This window comes from Nerophis lumbriciformis, linkage group LG04, assembly GCF_033978685.3.
Source record: "Nerophis lumbriciformis linkage group LG04, RoL_Nlum_v2.1, whole genome shotgun sequence".
Classification (NCBI taxonomy): Eukaryota; Metazoa; Chordata; class Actinopteri; order Syngnathiformes; family Syngnathidae; genus Nerophis; species Nerophis lumbriciformis.
Genome location: NC_084551.2, coordinates 41,643,781 through 41,664,130, shown reverse-complemented (window position 1 = coordinate 41,664,130; position 20,350 = coordinate 41,643,781). Strand labels below are relative to the sequence as shown.

At 39.5% G+C, this 20,350-nt stretch overlaps 1 protein-coding gene across 11 annotated transcripts in view; it reads left to right on the top strand.

Moving 5' to 3' along the window:
• Positions 1-20,350, top strand: part of LOC133602392 (ATP-dependent translocase ABCB1-like) — a 129,554-nt gene that overhangs the window by 90,933 nt on the left and 18,271 nt on the right. For 6 of the 11 annotated variants that reach the window (XM_061955581.1, XM_061955589.1, XM_061955595.1 and 3 more), the window contains 15 exons: positions 1,328-1,438; positions 1,512-1,637; positions 1,797-2,000; positions 3,257-3,427; positions 10,520-10,681; positions 10,757-10,945; positions 11,017-11,163; positions 11,273-11,377; positions 12,678-12,755; positions 15,836-15,919; positions 15,997-16,200; positions 17,232-17,332; positions 17,415-17,555; positions 17,682-17,838; positions 17,991-18,188. In XM_061955581.1, coding sequence (XP_061811565.1) covers positions 1,328-1,438; positions 1,512-1,637; positions 1,797-2,000; positions 3,257-3,427; positions 10,520-10,681; positions 10,757-10,945; positions 11,017-11,163; positions 11,273-11,377; positions 12,678-12,755; positions 15,836-15,919; positions 15,997-16,200; positions 17,232-17,332; positions 17,415-17,555; positions 17,682-17,838; positions 17,991-18,188 — 2,178 coding nt within the window. Of the gene's footprint in view, positions 1-1,327; positions 1,439-1,511; positions 1,638-1,796; positions 2,001-3,256; positions 3,428-5,188; positions 5,478-10,519; positions 10,682-10,756; positions 10,946-11,016; positions 11,164-11,272; positions 11,378-12,677; positions 12,756-15,029; positions 15,512-15,835; positions 15,920-15,996; positions 16,201-17,231; positions 17,333-17,414; positions 17,556-17,681; positions 17,839-17,990; positions 18,197-18,925; positions 20,327-20,350 lie in introns of those variants that run through there. The other 5 variants (XM_061955625.1, XM_061955608.1, XM_061955633.1 and 2 more) reach the window with 5 other exon arrangements.

The following is a 20,350-nucleotide window of genomic DNA, read 5'->3' as shown; positions in this document are numbered from 1 at the left end:
TATAGACAGAGCACAAGTGGTGAGGATGGGAACAAAGGTCTCTGCTGATCTCACAATCAGCACAGGAACCCCCCAGGGCTGCTGTCTCAGCCCTAAACTTTTCTCACTGTACAGATATGACTGCATCTCCCCCCAGGACAATAACATCATCAAATATGCATATGACACAACCATTCTCGGCCTCATCAGAGGGAGGGATGAGTCCTCTACCAGGAGCTGGTCCAAAAGTCACTGTCTATGGAAAGGACAGCGACTAAATTTTGAACATAGACAAGACAAAGGAGCTAATTCTGAACATCAGGATGAAAATCTTATTTTTTGTATTACTTACACAGTGTATAACTTCTGTACAGTTTAGTTTATTTATTTACCTGTTAATACAACATATTTATATATTTGTTTCTTACTTAGTACATTTTTTTACAATGCCATTGTATTTTCTAACTCTTGTTTTTGTAAAAGCTAACTCAGGGAGAAATGCACAAGAATTCCATGAATGTAGTAAGGGTCGATGTCAAGTCTGATAACAGCACAGCGCGGAGTTTATCAAGGTCCGGTGGTAGTCCGACATAGTGGCTGCCTCCCTGTCGGGTGAATCCTGTCCTTTCTCCTTCTGCCTAGTGCGGACCATCAGCATCAAACAGCCATGGGTCGTAATATCTCAGCAAAAAGGTGTTTAGTGTCGTCTTTGGTGCTAATATGAATCAAATAACTAAAATGCTCGGGAGGATGGAACAGCCACTCAATACACCTTTAAAACTATTTTCCTTGCCAACATTTGGACTCACTGGTGACGGTGGCGGAGAAAAGGGCTGTAGAAAAACTAGTGAGCATCCTGGATGATGCCAGTCACCCTCTGCATACCGTTATCAGTAGCCAGAGGAGCCCGTTCAGTGCTAGACTGCTTCATCCCAAGTGCAGGACTAATAGACTAAAAAAGTCCTTTGTCCCACACGCCATTAGACTGTACAACTTCTCTCTGGGGGGTAGGGGGGTACTAGGATGACAGGGGATGCAAAACAATAACAGTGCAATACTTGTTCATAACATGGTCACTACTGCCTAGTTTCTCTTGTTATATTCTTATTTTACTGTTATATTTTTATTCTCATTGTTGCTTTTTATTTTTATTCTTATTGTAATATTTTTCTGTTTTGTTTCCATTTATACCCCCATTATTTACTTTTTACTTTTTAAATCCGATCTCAATTCTGTACAGTGCTGCTGGAATTTAAATTTTCCTGAGGGAACTCTCCTGAAGGAATCAATAAAGTACTATCTATCTATCTATCTATCTATCTATCTATCTATCTATTTTACTTTATAGAAACCAAGCATCGACAGCTATTCAGAGCACGGCTACAAACCTGACCGTATCAATGGAATCATTGAGTTCAGGAACATCCACTTTAACTACCCCTCGAGGCCAGAAATCAAAGTAAGCTCCTCACTGACACTGTTTAACTTAAACTGATATTTGACTGTTTTATAATTGACACCGTATTATGCAGGTATTAAAAAACTTATCCCTGACTGTGAAGAGTGGACAGACCATTGCCTTAGTAGGAAGAAGTGGCTGTGGAAAAAGCACCACAATCCAGCTGTTGCAAAGGTTCTACGATATTCAAGAAGGGTCTGTAAGTACATATCCTTACTCTAAAAATATATTAATTGACAAAAATGGACACTGATGAATCTTGACCACAGAACTAACCAGTCTATCCATGCTTTGATTATTTAGGTATTTCTAATAATCAAGACAATTCAAAAATAATATTCTTGTCATCTCTTTGTAGATATATTTTGATGGCCATGACATCCGTTCTCTCAATGTCCGCTACCTGCGAGAGAAGATTGGAGTGGTGAGTCAAGAGCCCGTTCTTTTTGCCACCACCATCGCAGAGAACATTCGATATGGACGAACCGACGTGACGCAGCAGGAGATAGAGCAAGCTGCCAAGGAGGCCAACACTTACGACTTCATAATGAACCTTCCTGATGTAGGGCTTAATTTGTGACTTTACTTATAAATAGGGCTGCAACTAACGATTAATTTGATAATCGATTAATCTGTCGATTTTTACTTTGATTAATCGATTAATAATCGGATAAAAGAGACAAACTACATTTATTTCCAGTATTTTATTGAAAAAAAAACAGCATACTGGCACCATGTTCTGGACATTGGGGGTGCAGCATACACCAATAATAACACAGAAATGTAACTCATCAGATCAGAACTGAATCAGATATTGTACAAGTTTCTGTTGTGAATAATAAAGGATTCATTTTAGGCTGCCTCTGAATAATAGCCTGAAATATTCCAGCACCTTCATAACATTTAGTTATACTAAAGCGTCACTCAAATCTAAATATATTTATATAGCTTTATCGGGTCCGGCTACATTGATCCATTATGAAATGAACCTGAGATATTTCTGTCCGTTACGTTTATTTCGAAATTGGTAACCGTGCGTTTTCTCTCTCAAAACAGAGTCAAATGTGCCGGAGACACATTATCAGCCCCGCGTTGCAACAAAGGCATAATGTTAACGTTACTCACAAAAAAGCTGAACTCATGAATGCCTGTTGCCACTATGGACTTAAAAAGTTACGTACCATGAGTTTCCTTTATCCATGGTTCCAACATGTTTCCTTTTCAGGTGCTCCGAAGCAATGTTGTACTTCCGTGCCATTTTGCAGGAAACGGTCTTCTTTGAAGTCTTTAAAGTAAAGTGGTCCCACACTTTTGACCCCTTAAGTCGTACACTTTTCTCCATTGAAGCAATAACCTCAAGATGTTTTTCCGCTGAACTATCCATACTGTTTTCCTGCGCCATTTTTCGAATATTTCCAGCAAAGGAGACGGCGTCGTCACGTGAGCTGCACATGACACATCATTGGCTAGCTTACGCCACCTCATGAGACGTAGCCTCAGCGCCGCCCTGGCGCTGTTTTGTACTGTTTTTGTACTTATTTTGATTATTGTTTCTCAGCTGTTTGTAAATGTTGCAGTTTATAAATAAAGTTTTATTAAAACAATAAATAAAGAAAGAAATAAAGAAAATAAAAATAAAAAAAATAAAAAAGCCTCCGCGCATGCGCATAGCATAGTTCCAAAGAATCGATGACTAAATTAATCTGCAACTATTTTTATAATCGATTTTAATCGGTTTAATCGATTAGTTGTTGCAGCCCTACTTATAAACATATTTGACTGACACGTTCCACTGATGAGACTGTTGTCCTTGAGCAGAAGTTTGAGACACTGGTTGGGGATCGAGGGACTCAGATGAGTGGAGGACAGAAGCAAAGAATCGCAATTGCTCGAGTTCTTGTCCGTAACCCCAAAATCCTTCTGCTGGATGAAGCAACATCTGCTCTTGATGCTGAGAGTGAAACTGTGGTACAATCTGCACTGGACAAGGTACAAGCATATATTTAGGCACATGTTGAGGCATTTTTTTAAACTAAAATATTTGTATTCAAGTTTGTACTTGTGTGGTCCAAACACGTGTTAGTTACTTGGTATGTCCAAATTAGAGGTAACCCTTGTGAATAGCTAAATCACCACTGAATTGGCAGCTGGTTGCATCAGCTTTATGCACTTTTATTGTCTTTTATGTCATTTGTATTCTTTAATACTCTTGTTTTCATGTGTTTTTGACTTTTTTTTGTCGACTTTTTGTATCTGCGCTGCAACCACATAATTTCCCCATTGTGGAATAAATAGTCTATCCTATCCTACATCTTAGAGGCAGCACAATTGTGGTAAACCCAGAGAACAATACGTTCTCTTTAAATTGTACAAATTTGCCGTAATTACAAAGGTGGACACAGCAACAACAGAGGCATGAGACTGATTATATTATATGTTTAAATTGGACACACGTTTTGCATGAGAAAACATACCATGCCAGTCAGTCCCCCCAGGGTTTCGCAGGGTGTTGTGATTGCGCCAATTCTCGCAAAGTTATGGCTTAAGTTGTGGCTTTGCTACTTTGTCCAATCCCCACAATTTCTTCACACATTTTGACCAATCATCAACAGTATCACTCAAGTGCAATGGAACTGTGCTAAGTGTTGCAACATGAACAAAAGTTTACGATCGTCTTTCAACTTTCTAAACATGCAGAAATGTGCATGAAACTATCTGCAACTTGTGGACGACAGAGCAGACAATAATAATAGTAATAAACACAACAATAAGACAGCTTTGGTGGTGTTTGTTTTACAAACTATGTGTGTGAATTAGTCACATGTGTAAACAATAAACATGCCAGCAGGTGGTGCACAATGTTGGATAAGATATGTATTAAATACACTATTTATAAAATATGAACTACAAACCCCAAGACCATTGAAGTTAACTTCTAACTTCTTGCAACTCAACGCCAAGAAAACGGAAATGCTGATTATCGGTCCTGCTAGACACCGACATTTATTTAATAATGCCACCTTAACATTTGACAACCAAACAATTAAACAAGGCGACTCAGTAAAGAATCTGGGTATTATCTTCGACTCAACTCTCTCGTTTGAGTCACACACTAAGAGTGTTACTAAAACGGCCTTCTTTCATCTCAGTAATATCGCTAAAATTCGTTCTATTTTATCCACTAGCAACGCTGAGATCATTATTCATGCATTCGTTACGTCTCGTCTCGATTACTGTAACGTATTATTTTCGGGTCTCCCTATGTCTAGCATTAAAAGATTACAGTTGGTACAAAATGCGGCTACTAGACTTTTGACAAGAACAAGAAAGTTTGATCATATTACGCCTATACTGGCTCACCTGCACTGGCTTCCTGTGCACTTAAGATGTGACTTTAAGGTTTTACTACTTACGTATAAAATACTACACGGTCTATCTCCATCCTATCTTGCCGATTGTATTGTACCATATGTCCCAGCAAGAAATCTGCGTTCAAAGAACTCCGGCTTATTAGTGATTCCCAGAGCCCAAAAAAAGTCTGCGGGCTATAGAGCGTTTTCTATTCGGGCTTCAGTACTATGGAATGCCCTCCCGGTAACAGTTAAAGATGCTACCTCAGTAGAAGCATTTAAGTCCCATCTTAAAACTCATTTGTATACTCTAGCCTTTAAATAGACCCCCCTTTTTTTAGACCAGTTGATCTGCCGTTTCATTTCCTTTCTCTTCTGCTCCCCCCTCTCCCTTGTGGAGTGGGAGACACACAGGTCCGGTGGCCACGGATGAAGTGCTGGCTGTCCAGAGTTGGGACCCGGGGTGGACCGCTCGCCTGTGCATCGGTTGGGAACATCTCTGCGCTGCTGACCCGTCTCCGCTCGGGATGGTTTCCTGCTGGCCCCACTATGGACTGGACTCTCACAATATTATGTCAGACCCACTCGACATCCATTGCATTCGGTCTCCCTGAGTGGGGGGGGGGTTACCCACATATGCGGACCTCTCCAAGGTTTCTCAAAGTCATTCACATCGACGTCCCACTAGGGTGAGTTTTTCCTTGCTCTTAAGTGGGCTCTGTACCGAGGATGTCGTTGTGGCTTGTGCAGCCCTTTGAGACACTTGTGATTTAGGGCTATATAAATAAACATTGATTGATTGATTGATTGTAGTTGGCACGTTGTGTAATTCGTAAATACAAACAGATTACATCCATCCATTTTCTACCACTTGTCCCTTTCGGGGTCGCGGGAGTACTGGAGCCTATCTCAGTTGCATTCGGGCGGAGGCGGGGTACCCTGCAAAAGTCGCCACCTAATCGCAGGGCCAACACAGATAGACAGACAACATTAACACTCACATTCTCACACACTAGGGCCAATTTAGTGTTGCTAATCAACCTATCCCCAGGTGCATGTATTTGGAGGTGGGAGGAAGCCGGTGGACCCGGAGGGAACCCACAAAGTCACGGGGAGAACATGCAAACTCTACACAGAAAGATCCCGAGCCCGGGATTAAACTCAAGACCTTCGTATTGTGAGGCACATGCACTAACCCCTGTTTCACCGTGCTGCCCAGCCAAAATACAATGATTTGCAAATAATTTTCAACTTATATTCAATTGAATAGACTGCAAAGACAAGATATTTAATGTTCCAACTGAGAAACTTATTTTTTTTTGTAAATAATCATTAACTTAGAATTTAAAGGCAGCAACACATTGCAAAAAAGTTGGCACAGGGGTATTTTTACCACTCTGTTACATGTCATTTCCTCATACTTGCCAACCCTCACGGATTTTCCGGGAGACCCCCGAAATTCAGCGCCTCTCCCGAAAACCTCCCGGGACAAATTTTCTGCCGAAAATCTCCCGAAATTCAGGCGGAGCTGGAGGCCACGCCCCCTCCAGCTCCATGCGGACCTGAGTGACGTGTTGACAGCCTGTTCACACGTCCGCTTTCCCACAATAGAAACAGCTAATGATCGAGGGCGAGTTCTTGGTTTCTCATGTGGGTTTATTGTTAGGCAGTTTCATTAACGTCCTCCCAACGCGGTAACAACACACAACAACAGCAGTCAAGTTTTCGTCTACCGTAAAGCAGTTCGTCTGCCGTAAACAGCAATGTTGTGACACTTTTAAACAGGACAATACTGCCATCTACTGTACATGCATATGTGACCCACCCATAATGTGTCACATTTTTGGGTTGATTTATTTATTTTATTTTGTGGTTTGAATTCGTTTTTGGAGCTGTCATTACACATTTATCAGTATTCACATTGGTCAGTAGGGGGCAGTAGGGCGTTTCTTCCCAATTGAATGCTATCACCTGCAGACCGGAAGTGTCTTGTCATTCTGATGAGCGCGACCAGTCTGTGAACAATTGAAACGTCCTGTGTGCTTTTTCCTCCTGTATAACAGGTTAGTTTTGGTGAATCAACTCACTGAATAATATCCATGTGATCTTTATAAGTTTAAGTACACATTCGGATGGTGGAGCCTAACTCTAAAGTGTTTGTGAGTTGTAGTTTGTATTTGTGAATGAATCCAGTGCACAGCTGCAGTAATCAATACAAAAAGGCGACGTGAGTGCGCAATGTTTATACAGGAACTTCTGATCCTAATTCAGACTCCCAAATTAGAGCTCCCGTTTTCTTATTGATTTTATAATGTATATTTGTATAATGTGTGTGTTCTGAAATAGTGACAGAGAATAGAACAAGGATTGACAATTCAACCCTTAACTCAACAAAGAGTAGATGGGTGTTATGTGTGTGTGTATATGTGTAAATAAATGAACACTGAAATTCAAGTATTTCTTTTATTTATATATATATATATATATATATATATATATATATATATATATATATATGTAATAAAAAATAAAATAAAATAAATAAAAATATATAGCTAGAATTCACTGAAAGTCAAGTATTTCTTATGTATATATCTTAACCACGCCCCCAACCACGCCCCCGGCCCCACCCCGACCACGCTCCCCACCCCCGCCCCCCACCTCCCGAAATCGGAGGTCTCAAGGTTGGCAAGTATGCATTTCCTTTTAACAACACTCAGTAAACGTTTTGTAACTGAGGAGACCCATTTCTGAAGCTTTTCAGGAGGAATTATTTCCCATTCTTACTTAATGTACAGCTTAAATTGTTCAACAGTCCGGGGTCTTCGTTGTGGTATTTTAGGCTTCATATTGCGCCACGTATTTTCAATGGGAGACAGGTCTGCACTACAGGTAGGCCAGTCTAGTACCCGCACTCTTTTACTATGAAGGCACGCTATTGTAACACGAGGCTTGGAATTGTCTTGCTGAAATAAACAGGGGCGTCCATGATCACGTTGCTTGGATGGCAACATATGTACAAACCCCGTTTCCATATGAGTTGGGAAATTGTGTTAGATGTAAATATAAACGGAATACAATGATTTGCAAATCATTTTCAACCCATATTCATTTGAATATGCTACAAAGACAACATATTTGATGATCAAACTGATAAACATTTTTTTTTTTTTGCAAATAATCATTTACTTTAGAATTTGATGCCAGCAACACGTGACAAAGAAGTTGGGAAAGGTGGCAATAAATAATGATAAAGTTGAGGAATGCTCATCAAACACATTGGAACATCCCACAGGTGAACAGGCAAATTGGAAACAGGTGGGTGCCATGATTGGGTATAAAAGTAGATTCCATGAAATGCTCAGTCATTCACAAACAAGGATGGGGCGAGGGTAACCACTTTGTCAACAAATGCGTGAGCAAATTGTTGAACAGTTTAAGAAAAACCTTTCTCAACCAGCTACTGCAAGGAATTTAGGGATTTCACTATCTACGGTCCGTAATACCATCAAAGGGTTCAGATAATCTGGAGAAATTACTGCACGTAAACAGCTAAGCCCGTGACCTTTGATCCCTCAGGCTGTACTGCATCAACAAGCGACATCAGTGTGTAAAGGATATCACCACATGGGCTCAGGAACACTTCAGAAACCCACTGTCAGTAACTACAGTTGGTCGCTACATCTGTAAGTGCAAGTTAAAACTCTCCTTTGCAAGGCGAAAACCGTTTATCAACAACACCCAGAAACGCCGTTTGCTACGCTGGGCCTGAGCTCATCTAAGATGGACTGATACAAAGTGGAAAAGTGTTCTGTGGTCTGACGAGTCCACATTTCAAATTGTTTTTGGAAACTGTGGACGTCGTGTCCTCAAGACCAAGGAGGAAAAGAACCATCCGGATTGTTATAGGCGCAAAGTTGAAAAGCCAGCATCTGTGATGGTATGTGGGTGTATTAGTGCCCAAGACATGGGTAACTTACACATCTGTGAAGGCGCCATTAATGCTGAAAGGTACATACAGCTTTTGGAGCAACATATGTTGCCATCCAAGCAACGTTACCCTGCTTATTTCAGCAAGACAATGCCAAGCCACGTGTTACATCAACGTGGCTTCATAGTAAAAGAGTGCGGGTACTAGACTGGCCTGTCTGTAGTCCAGACCTGTCTCCCATTGAAAATGTGTGGCGCATTATAAGGCCTAAAATACCACAACGGAGACCCCCGGACTGTTGAACAACTTAAGCTGTACATCAAGCAAGAATGGGAAATAATTCCACCTGAGAAGCTTAAAAAATGTGTCTCCTCAGTTCCCAAACATTTACTGAGTGTTGTTAAAAGAAAAGGTGATGTAACACAGTGGTGAACATGCCCTTTCCCAACTACTTTGGCACGTGTTGCAGCCCTGAAATTCTCAGTTAATTATTATTTGCAAAAAATAAATAAAGTTTATGAGTTTGAACATCAAATATCTTGTCTTTGTAGTGCATTCAATTGAATATGGGTTGAAAAGGATTTGCAAATCATTGTATTCCATTTATATTTACATCTAACACAATTTCCCAACTCATATGGAAACGGGGTTTGTAGCTCCAAAACCTGTATGTATCTTTCAGCAATAATAGTGCCTTCACAGATTTGTAAGTTACCCATGCCTTGGGCACTAATCCACCCCCATACCATCACAGATGCTGGCTTTTCAACTTTGCGCCTATAACAGTCCGGATGGTTCTTTTCCTCTTTGTTCCGGAGGACACGACGTCCACAGTTTCCAAAAACAATTTGAAATGTGGACTCGTGCGCGGCTGGTATACAAAGTGTAATTTCTGTAGTAATGCCCTTTTAGGAGTATTTGTATTGTTTATTCATCTGTAGTATAAATTATTTTTAATTGTGAAAATGTTGTTTTTTTAATCATGTGAAGGCTGATATGTAATTGTTACTATTTTCCTTGAAGTAATACACATGTACTTTATTATGACTGAATAACGCCTATTTTGCATATTTTTGTTTGCCATGTTTGTCAAATGCACTCAGTCTTTGTTTAAATTTGTTAAATTACTTTTTTTTCAGAAAATTTCCCTTTTACAATTGCAGAGGGAAAATCACAAAATTGTATTGCAACTTTCACTTTCTCCCCCATTTTTATTGAAACAAACACCTAAAAAAACCTTTATTTCCATTGAACTTTCTTTGAAGAAGTTCTGCGAATTCCACCATCTAAAAAACATCCCAAAAACACTCCTCTTACCTGCCGTGACCTACATATTATCAATAAATAGTGACATTAGTATTGTGAGAGGCAACACAGAGGACCTACTTCTCTGGTTTGGTCACGCTGCTCCTCTGGGCACGAACGAGACATTTGTTAATGTCGCTACTTGAGCTCCTGCTGTTGTATCATCTTTGAGTATGTGAAAATTTATGACAAGTTATATAAATCATGCCTCTCCCCTTTACAATAGTAGGTTGTGGCACCAAGCAGAGAAGTTGGTCAACTTTGAATTTTTACACTCTACGTAAAAATCTGGACCTTTGTTCTTAGAGAGCTTTATAGTCAGAAGAGAGATGACTCTCCATTACCTGCATACTAGCAGTTGTTTACTGTTTAGAACGCACAGAAAAAGTAACGAGTAATGTTCTTGTCTCACAAAAGGATTCTGAATGATGGGCACAATTTAAAAAAACTTTAAAGTCTCATGCTATTTATACAAAAGTATTATGTTTTGTGCAGGTCAGACAGGGTCGGACCACCATAATTGTGGCCCATCGCCTCTCAACTATCAGAAACGTTGATATCATTGCTGGCATACAAAATGGAGAGGTTGTTGAGTTGGGGACTCATAGTCAGCTGATGGAAAAACAGGGTGTCTATCACACTCTAGTCACTATGCAGGTAAACTTTTACTCAGAGTTTGGGGGATGTGCATGTTTTTAAAACTATCAACCTTGTGCTTTTTCCATCTTACAGACTTTTCAAAAATCAGAGGAGCAAGAAGAGTCTCAGCAGTATGAAAAGACACCACTGTCCATAACTTTCTCAGAATCTTCTTTGCAAAAAAGGACGTTTTCCTTTGCTTCTTCAGATTCTTCAGAGGGGAAAAAAGAAGAGAAAGAAACGTTGTTACATGCTACAGAAAAGACAGTGGATGTAGAATTGGTATTAGAAATGTTTCAGTTACGAAAAAGAAGGGAAGGACATGATTCAGCTCTTTCTCCTCATTTGTGCAGGATGAAAATGTTCCACTTGTGTCATTCCTCAAAGTGATGCGTTTCAACCTTCCTGAATGGCCTTACTTTTTGTTTGGAATCATCTGTGCTGCACTCAATGGAATAATGCAGCCTATGTTTGATGTCATCGTCACCAAGTTTATTGTTGTAGGTTACAACTTCTTTCAAGCAAGATCGCTTTTAATTTATGACAAAATCACAAAGAGCGACTTTTTAAACAATTAACAAAGTTAATGTGCTTATTTCAAACTTTCAGGTGTTTTCAGGACCTGATCAAGAGGAGATCAGAAAAAACTCTATGTTGATTTCCCTGATGTTTGCTGTTATTGGAGTTGCAACTTTTTTCACCGTATTTCTTCAGGTATGCACACATTTTCAACAATACGTTAGTACAGTAATAATCACAGTTAAAATAAGTTGGCTATTATCCATAGTAGGGCTGTGAATCTTCGATTAGAATCTCGGGGGTAGTGATTCAATTCAGAATTGATTCTCGATTCAAAGTGAATACTTTTTTTTTATAATATTGGGCCTTCAATAATTAGCTACATTCCTCCATAAAATAGATAATAGCTCCAATAAATGTATATATTACTTAAAAGAAAACTGGTTTTGCTTGATAAAATTCTACCCCAACATTTAATAAAGTCAAGTACAAATAAGGCAACAAGAGAGGTATCCCACATTACTAAAGTAAATCTGTATAGCAAATATGGGCATCTCCATCAACAATATGATTTGCCTTAATGTCTGGACAGGACAAATTAAAAAAATAATAACAATTAACACTTTTAAATACGGTTCCACTTCTAGTGATCCCGTGTTAAATTGTGATTGTCGGAGCAGAGCTCTTCTAGTTTGTGTCCCCTCTCGAAAACAAGAAGTAACATCTGGGTGAATTTTGATAGAACTTTCAGGAAATGTTCAAAATAGGATAAGGAACAGCTAATAACTTTTTGGAGGTGATCCGCATCGCAGTCCAGATTCAGGACTTACAATTGCAAGGCAGGGCCTGGAAAAGGTCTGTGCTCTCTCTATGCTTTTCCATTCCGTAATTTACCGAGAACGTTATTGCTAATTTATATATTTAGTAATTATTTATTTACTCATCTGTCTATTAATTAATGTATTTTTCTACTCATTTATGTATTCACTGTAGTGTGTGTTAAAAACTGTTATGATACAAAAAGGGGTAGGGTTAAATAAGCTCTGCTTCGTCCTACTACTTTTCGGACATGCTGTTATGAAAAACTGGATATATGCGATGCATCAAATTGTATGCATGTTCAAAATAAACTAACACCATAACCATACATTTTTTTTAAATAGATTTTTGATTTTTCTGAATCGATTGAGAATCAAATAAGAATCACGATTCATTCGAAAAAAATAAAATAATATTTTGACAACCCTAATCCATAGTTTTCAAAAGATAAACTATGTAAACTAAAAGGCACAAAAAGCCATACTTGCTGTTAGTTACCACACCAGGAGTTATATACCATGGGGGAAAATATTGTACAGTATGTAGTTATAATTTATATTGAACATCAACACATATTCTCGTACTTTTTGCCACTGAGTAAACAAGTTGACTCTTACAGAATCCACCTCATATTTCCACATTGTTTTAAGTGTGTTATTACCTTTCTGTTTTACAGGGTTTCTGTTTCGGCACAGCTGGAGAGATCCTGACTATGAAACTGAGAGATGCATCATTCAAGGCCATGTTGAGCCAGGTGAGTGTGTCAATTAATTCTCATCGGACATTAATATTATTTTAAAAGGTTTTGTAACTTGTGTTCCTAACTAGTGATTCCACAAATACACATTGTTAAGTAATTAATTGTTATAATCATTACAGTGTAAGTCCATGTCAGTCACATATTAAGCTGTTCAGTGGTTATCGATCAAGTACACAATTTGTCATGATTGGCTTAAGCCAAAGAATGTCCTCGGTGCAGAGAAGAAATAATGAAAATAATAACAAAAGGCGCACTCATAAAGGAGTGAGGAAAAATAAAAAAGGATGCACACACAAGGTGTGGCGTAACGGAAAATGCACACAGAAGGTGTGGAGAGGAAACAGTTTACACTACACAGCAGGCAGAACCACAGGAACGAGAAAAGTGTGGAATCGGTGTTTTCCTCACTTATTATATGATGATGTATATTTGAACCAGTGGGTCCCTATCCATAAACTGTACGCTTCTAAGGATTACCCTTTTTCAGAACGAACTCTGATATTAACAAAAGAAACAATAATGTAATTTAAAATTGTCTGTAAATAAATAAAGCGTGACTGGAGCCATGGCAGGGGAGATGAACAAGATTGGAAGGGTGAACCATCAGGAATTTACTGGTGCCGAGTGAATGCCCTGGAGAGCTTATGTAGTCAGGACAAAATACGTAACGTTTGTGCAAAGGTGACTCCGCCCTGTGCCCCAAAAACCATGCACTGCAGCAAAAAGCAAACAGGCAGCAGCAGAGCTGCCAGATCATGACACAATTTATAGTATTGGGACACATACAGTATATGTAAATAGGGCTAAGATAAAAATGGATTGAAGAAAGAGGAAAGAAGTGAAATGATTAATCAGGTCCTCCAGGATTTCGCAATTATGGGATTGCATTAATTCAACCATTCCTGACTTATCCACCAACCCGACAACTTTCACTCATCTCCGCAACTTTTCTGGACATTTTGGCCAATCATCGTCATTTCGGCAATAGAATCCATCCCTAAGTAGCTCTAAACTGTTACAATAAAATGTGTCCCTGCAATGGCCTGTATCGTCTAGCCACGTCTTCACTTGCCTTGATAACATTGACAGAGATGTGGACATGTGCTGATAATCTTTTATCATATATCATTGACAGTCGTCCAACAACTTATGAGCTCAATTCATTCCATGACCAAGCTCTTCACTTAAAACACTCGTATGGCAAATCAGCTCCGTTCATTTAAATTAATTTAAATACATTTAATCTGTGCTTGGCCCCACCAAACACCTACACTGCTAAAGGTTTGGATTCCAATGGTTGGAAAACAAAGTTTTGTCGACCTTTAGCTATAAGCTAATGTCAGCAATTAAGACTGGATGTTGTATGGCATTAGCTGCGCCATGTCGTGGGGCGAGGGTCGTAATTTAAATTATGCTCGCAACTTAAACCATAACAAAAAGATGAGAGACCACTCGTACTGAAAATACTCATGAGTTAAGGTACTCATAAATTGAGGTACCACAGTACCAACAAATATCACAGCTACGGATCGCTCTCAACGATTACCCAATATTTTTATCGTAAGCCGTAAACAGCTGCAATGTGTTAAAAATCTAAACAAAAGTTTACAATGGACAAGCACAAGTGTGTCGGGCCGTGTATTCAATGCCTGCCCCAAAAAGCTAAGCTGTAGGTGTAGAGAAACAGCGCAAGGCCACCTTAGTATGTTTTTATGCACAATAATTTGTGTCATAAAACTTGCATAGGGGTTGTAGCTGTTGCTGAGAGTTTGCATGCTTTAAATATGTGTCATAAATAAATAAATATTAATAAATAAGTTAATGATGCAGAGTTATAAAATATTATTAGAAAATGTGTGATTGTAAAATCTCCTGAGCAAAATGTAAATGTATTGAGTTAATTGTGTTGCAAAGCGGAACGATTGTTGTGATGTTGCGACCCCACGGACAGTAAATAAGGCAGAACACGCAAGAGGGGAGGGTGCTTGAGCACGTTGTCTTCAGTTCCTCAAAAGATTTAAGTGTATTTGATGATTTGTGCAAAACTTCAAGCAAGTGATTATTAGAACCTCTTTTCGTTTCAAGCAACCAACGAGGTATTGTATTTTTGTAATTTAATTTTCTTTCTGAGTGTTTATTGATGTGAAATCAAAGTCTGATGTACTGTATTGTACTTTATTTTGTAAGTTCTCACGGTGTGTAGGCGTGTCGGCGTGGATGGTGTCAATAAACGCCAGTTTTACAAAAAATAACTTTCCTGTGTTGCAGTGTACCGAAAGGAGCTACAGGGGTGACCCGCACAGACCGAATGATTCTCCTTAATCACAATCAGAAGTACTTTATTAATCCCTGAGGGGAAATTGAGAAAAAGATGTAGGCGACTTTGGCCTTTCTTGTAAAGGGCATTTGTGTTGTGTGTCCTGTCCAATTTGTTGTTTAAGATGAATACTGAAGTATTTTAAACAGTCCACTATCTCAAAGCCTGCCCTCTAGATGTTCACCACTTGGAGCTGAACATGTGTCTTACTGGTGTTCAAATGCAGATTGTTACATGCGAAGCAGTTAACAAAGCTCAACACGATTCCGTTGTATTGCTGCTCGTTTCCCTCAGACCAACAAACCACCACTGCGTGGTCTGCTGAGAACTTCTGCAGATGGCAGTGGTTAGAGCTGTCTGAAATCTGAGATTTATAGAGTGAGTAGAAAAGTTGAGGGCACCCCGTATAGTCAAGCAATAAATTGTGACCAAAGGATTTGACCCAATGTGTTTGTGTTGCAGCTGTACTGCGACTTTGCTGCTTTTTCGCCAACACTCAGGGGCGTCATGGGGGGAGGCTAAGGCAACAGGCCTGTAGTGATTGGTTCGGCTCATTCAGATGAGCTATTTTGGGGATAATTAAGTACATTTAAGTATAATTAGGTAGCAGCTGGTTAATGTTTTTGGTTTCCACTGATCATGCTGAGGTTATTTTGCTCTCAACAATTTAGTAACATTAATTTGAAATCAATTTGAGTTTGGACTTTTTTATCAATTCATTGAGATCTGGAAAACAGCTTAATGATTTTTCTCTTAGGACCTTGGCTGGTTTGATAACCCCAAAAACAGTGTTGGTGCTCTCTTAACAAGGCTGGCCTCTGATGCTGCTCAAGTACAAGGGGTAAGGCACATCTCTCTTTCTAGTATACACATAATGTTCTTTTACCATACTGATCAACACCGTTTTCTTTGGTTTAGGTTACGGGATTACGTTTGGCCGCACTCGTCCAAAATATTGCTAACCTGACAACCTGTCTGATTATTTCCTTTTTGTATGGCTGGGAGCTAAGTCTGCTCTTACTAGCGATAGTTCCGGTCATGATAGCGGGTGGAAGTTTGCAGGTGCACTTGATAGCTGGGCACACTGGCGAGGACATGAAGGAGCTGGAGATGGCTGGCAAGGTGGGCATTTGGTGGTGGATATGTTCAGCTCGACCATGGTGCCTACTCAGCTAAGCACTGCTTTACTCCACTGTAACCCTTTTCCATTGTCAAAACCTGAAACAAATTTTTGGTTAGGGTTATTAAAATGTGTTGAGCCAATATCATATGATCACGTAAAACACTGTTGGTCACTCACTAGTTGAGCAAATTCATCAATTCCGTCATTCACTCTCTCCACATTGTTGCAGCAGTCTGGTTTTCCTCTGTCATCAAGTTATCTATTGAATTAATTTTGTCTCCTTAGTGCACTGCTTCTCAAGCAAGTGAGGCATCAGGCAGACCTACGGTGCTTTTTTTCATGCTTGAACGATACCAGTAAACATCCAGCTAGGTTGCATCTGACCAGGAAATATGGCAAAATATCGGCTTTTAGGAAATTGAGATATATAATATCCTAGCAGCACAGTGGAACAGGGGTGTGTGTGCCTCACAATACGAAGGTCCTGAGTAGTCCTGGGTTCGATCCTGCGCTCGGGATCTTTCTGTGTGGAGTTTGCATGTTCTCCCCGTGACTGCGTGGGTTCCCTCCTGGTACTCTGGCTTCCTCCCACCTCCCAAGACATGCACTTGGGGATGGCTTGATTGGCAACACTAAATTGGCCCTCGTGTGTGAATGTTGTCTGTCTATCTGTGTTGGCCCTGTGATGAGTTGGAGACTTGTCCAGGGTGTACCCCGCCTTCCGCCCGAATGCAGCTGATATAGGCTCCAGCACCCCCCGCAACCCCAAAAGGGACAAGCGGTAGAAAATGGTTGGATGGAATATCCTAGAGTTGATTCGTAGTTATAAGCTCTTTATTTGGAACATGTGTTAGTCAACAACTAGCTTGACACATGCAGATTGTAATAATTTGCAACTATTCTACAGTGGAAACTTGATAGGTCCAAACTGAGGCAAGCTGAGTACCATGTGCTTGAGCTGGCTACTATTGTGTTTCAAGTGTGCTCCTGTGGTATACAACATGTATGTTTTCATGATGCGTCTTATCAGATTTTCACAGAAGCCACTGACAATATCCGTACTGTTGCATCTCTGACCAGAGAGCCATTGTTTGAGTTTTTGTACCACAATAACCTCAGAGTTCCATTCAGGTTTGTGACGTCCTCCATCCACTTTGTACGAATATTTGAAAAGATAAAAACGTATATTTGTACCTTTTCCTTTTCTCTACAGGAACTCCCACAAAAAAGCCCATGTGCAGGGTGTAGCCTTCAGCATATCCCAAGCCATGCTATACTTTGCTTATGCTGGATATTTCTACTTTGGAGCTTGGCTTATTGACGAAGGACGAATGGATTTTGAGGGCGTTTTCTTGTAAGTGGGATCTCATTTTGGGGATCAACTGTCTTCTGTCAAAAAATTCCAAAACATAAACACTAATGTGCCCATCGTTACAAAATGTACATTTTCCTAAAATGTAAACTGAATGTCTTCTCTCAGAATTGTGACGGTGCTTTTGAATGGTGCTATATGTGTTGGAGAGACCAATGCTTTCACTCCTAACTATGCCAAAGCCAAAATATCAGCCGCTCGCATTATGGTGCTTCTGAAAAGACAGACAGCTATTAATAATCTCTCAGAAGAAGGACAGACACTGGTAAGTAGTAAAAATCCTCACATGAGAGCAACTACTGATAATAGATATAGAGTTTTAATACATTTTAGATTAGAATATATCTTTACTGTCATTGTACATTGTACAACAAAATTGTAAGCAAAACTAATTTTCCGTCTTGCTTCAAATTCCAGGATCAATTTGATGGCAATGTGCAATTTGAGGGTGTCAAGTTTAATTACCCCTCACGCCCTAATGTGACTGTCCTACAAGGGCTGAATCTGAAGGTGTGCAAGGGAGAGACATTGGCACTAGTAGGAAGCAGTGGCTGTGGAAAAAGCACAACCATCCAACTTCTGGAGAGATTCTATGACACCACGCATGGAACAGTGGTGAGAAGGCAAATACAACTGTGATTGAGTACTGTACTACCTGCACCAATAAGCCCTAAAAACACACATACCTGCTAATTGTTGCGACAGCCACATGATAATAATGGGATTTATCTGGGGGTTTTTTTTATTCCTCCTTTGGAAAAAACAAATTATTTGACTTGTTTTACCGCAGTCTTGTGTATGATTTAAAGGTATCACTGTAGTCAAATTAACTACACCAAAGTAGTGGAACAGCTTTACACTTAATTACTTAAAGGGGAACTGCACTTTATAGGGAATTTTGCTTATCGTTCACAATCCTTATGTAAAACAAGAACACATGTTTTCTGTTTATTTTTATGCAATCTAAGTAGTAAATAATTGCGATCAAAAGTCTGCTTACAATGCAGCCTACGGGAGTCGCTCTACTCTGCCTACAAAGCCCTTAAAAAACATCCAAACACCTCCATTAAGGTGTTATTTACATGCTGTAAATATATATGTAATTTGATAACGGGCACATTTGTAATAAGATATAATATTTACGTACATGTATTTTGCTAATTTTAAGTATACATGGCGCTTTAATTTAAAAACGCATTACAACTTTTTCGTTTTTCTTCGACAACATCACTGATTATTACTCACTGCAGACTTCGTGAGAGCCAACAAACATAATAAAACATCACTTACTGTACAAATGTCTGTTCTCACTAGGATGCCGACTCATAAAATCTTGTTATATTCCTGTTTAGATGAAGAATTACTCATAATCCTTGCGAGGAAAGGAGGGATGGAACCAACCATCTTTTCGTGTTTTTCTCGCCATATATATGTTTGAAAGAAGCTGACACCATAACCATATCCGGTTCTAAATTGGTTGTCAAAGTGTACCAACTTGTCGGAATACGTCCTAATCTTTCTACTATCAAGGTGAGAGGCATGATTTATGATGTAGAATAAACTTTTCACCAGCACCGGAAAGCACTTTTTGGGTTTTATGAGCATAATAGAGGACCTCCCATTGGCTCCATTGTAAGCTGACTTTTATTTACGTTTATTCACGAGTGAGAATGCAGTCGTCATGATTGTGAAAGATAGGCAACATTTTTAAAAAGTGCAGTTCCCTTTTAAGACTAAGGCTGAATCCAAATTCTCCCCCAAGCCTCCTTGTCATTTGATTTTGTGCATTCACGTCATTTAAGTGGTGTCCAAATTGGGGCAGCACGGTGGAAGAGGGGTTAGTGCATCTGCCTCACAATACGAAGGTCCTAAGTAGTCGTGAGTTCAATCCAGGCCTCAGGATCTTTCTGTGTGGAGTTTGCATGTTCTCCCTGTGACTGCGTGGTACTCCGGCTTCCTCCCACCTCCAAAAACATGCACCTGGGGATAGGTTGATTGGCAACACTAAATTGGCCCTTGTGTGTGAATGTGAGTGTGAATGTTGTCTGTCTATCTGTGTTGGCCCTGCGATGAGGTGGCGACTTGTCCAGGGTGTACATTGCCTTCCGCCCGATTGTAGCTGAGATAGGCTCCAGCGCCCCCCGCGACCCCAAAGGGAATAAGCGGTAGAAAATGGATGGATGGATGGACGTCAATTAAGTGGTGTCCAAATTCTCCGTCAGGTAAGGGGGAAGAGCCAAGTGTTAGGGCCGCACAGCCCTCCAAACTAAGTGCGCTAGGAGACCTCCCTAGTTATCGAGGGGGAGGAGAAATCTTCCATATACACAATGCCTGCTAAAAACGTTGGTATAAAACAATCAAAGAGAAGCCTACAAATGTAATAAATAAGCTTAATTATTGATTTTCATAATAATTGTTCAGATGTTCTTCCTTTGCTACTCCATGTAATAACATTAAACATAAATAAATAAATAATAATTAGTGAAGTAAGTTATATTTCATATGGTGAGATAAATAGGATTATCTAGAAAATGATGAATGGATGGATGGAATAAATTCAGAATGTTTATCATGGTTCTTCTTTTTTGTATTTTGTAAACACTTTAAGTTTTGTTTCTTTGCTTAATCCATTCCATAATTGAATTCCACATACTGATATACTAAAGGTCTTAAGTGCATACAATATTTTAAATTACATTTTTCTCTAAGGTTATATTTCTCCTGCATGTATAAGAAATAAACAGCACAGATACATAAGCCATGTGTTCAATTGTTTA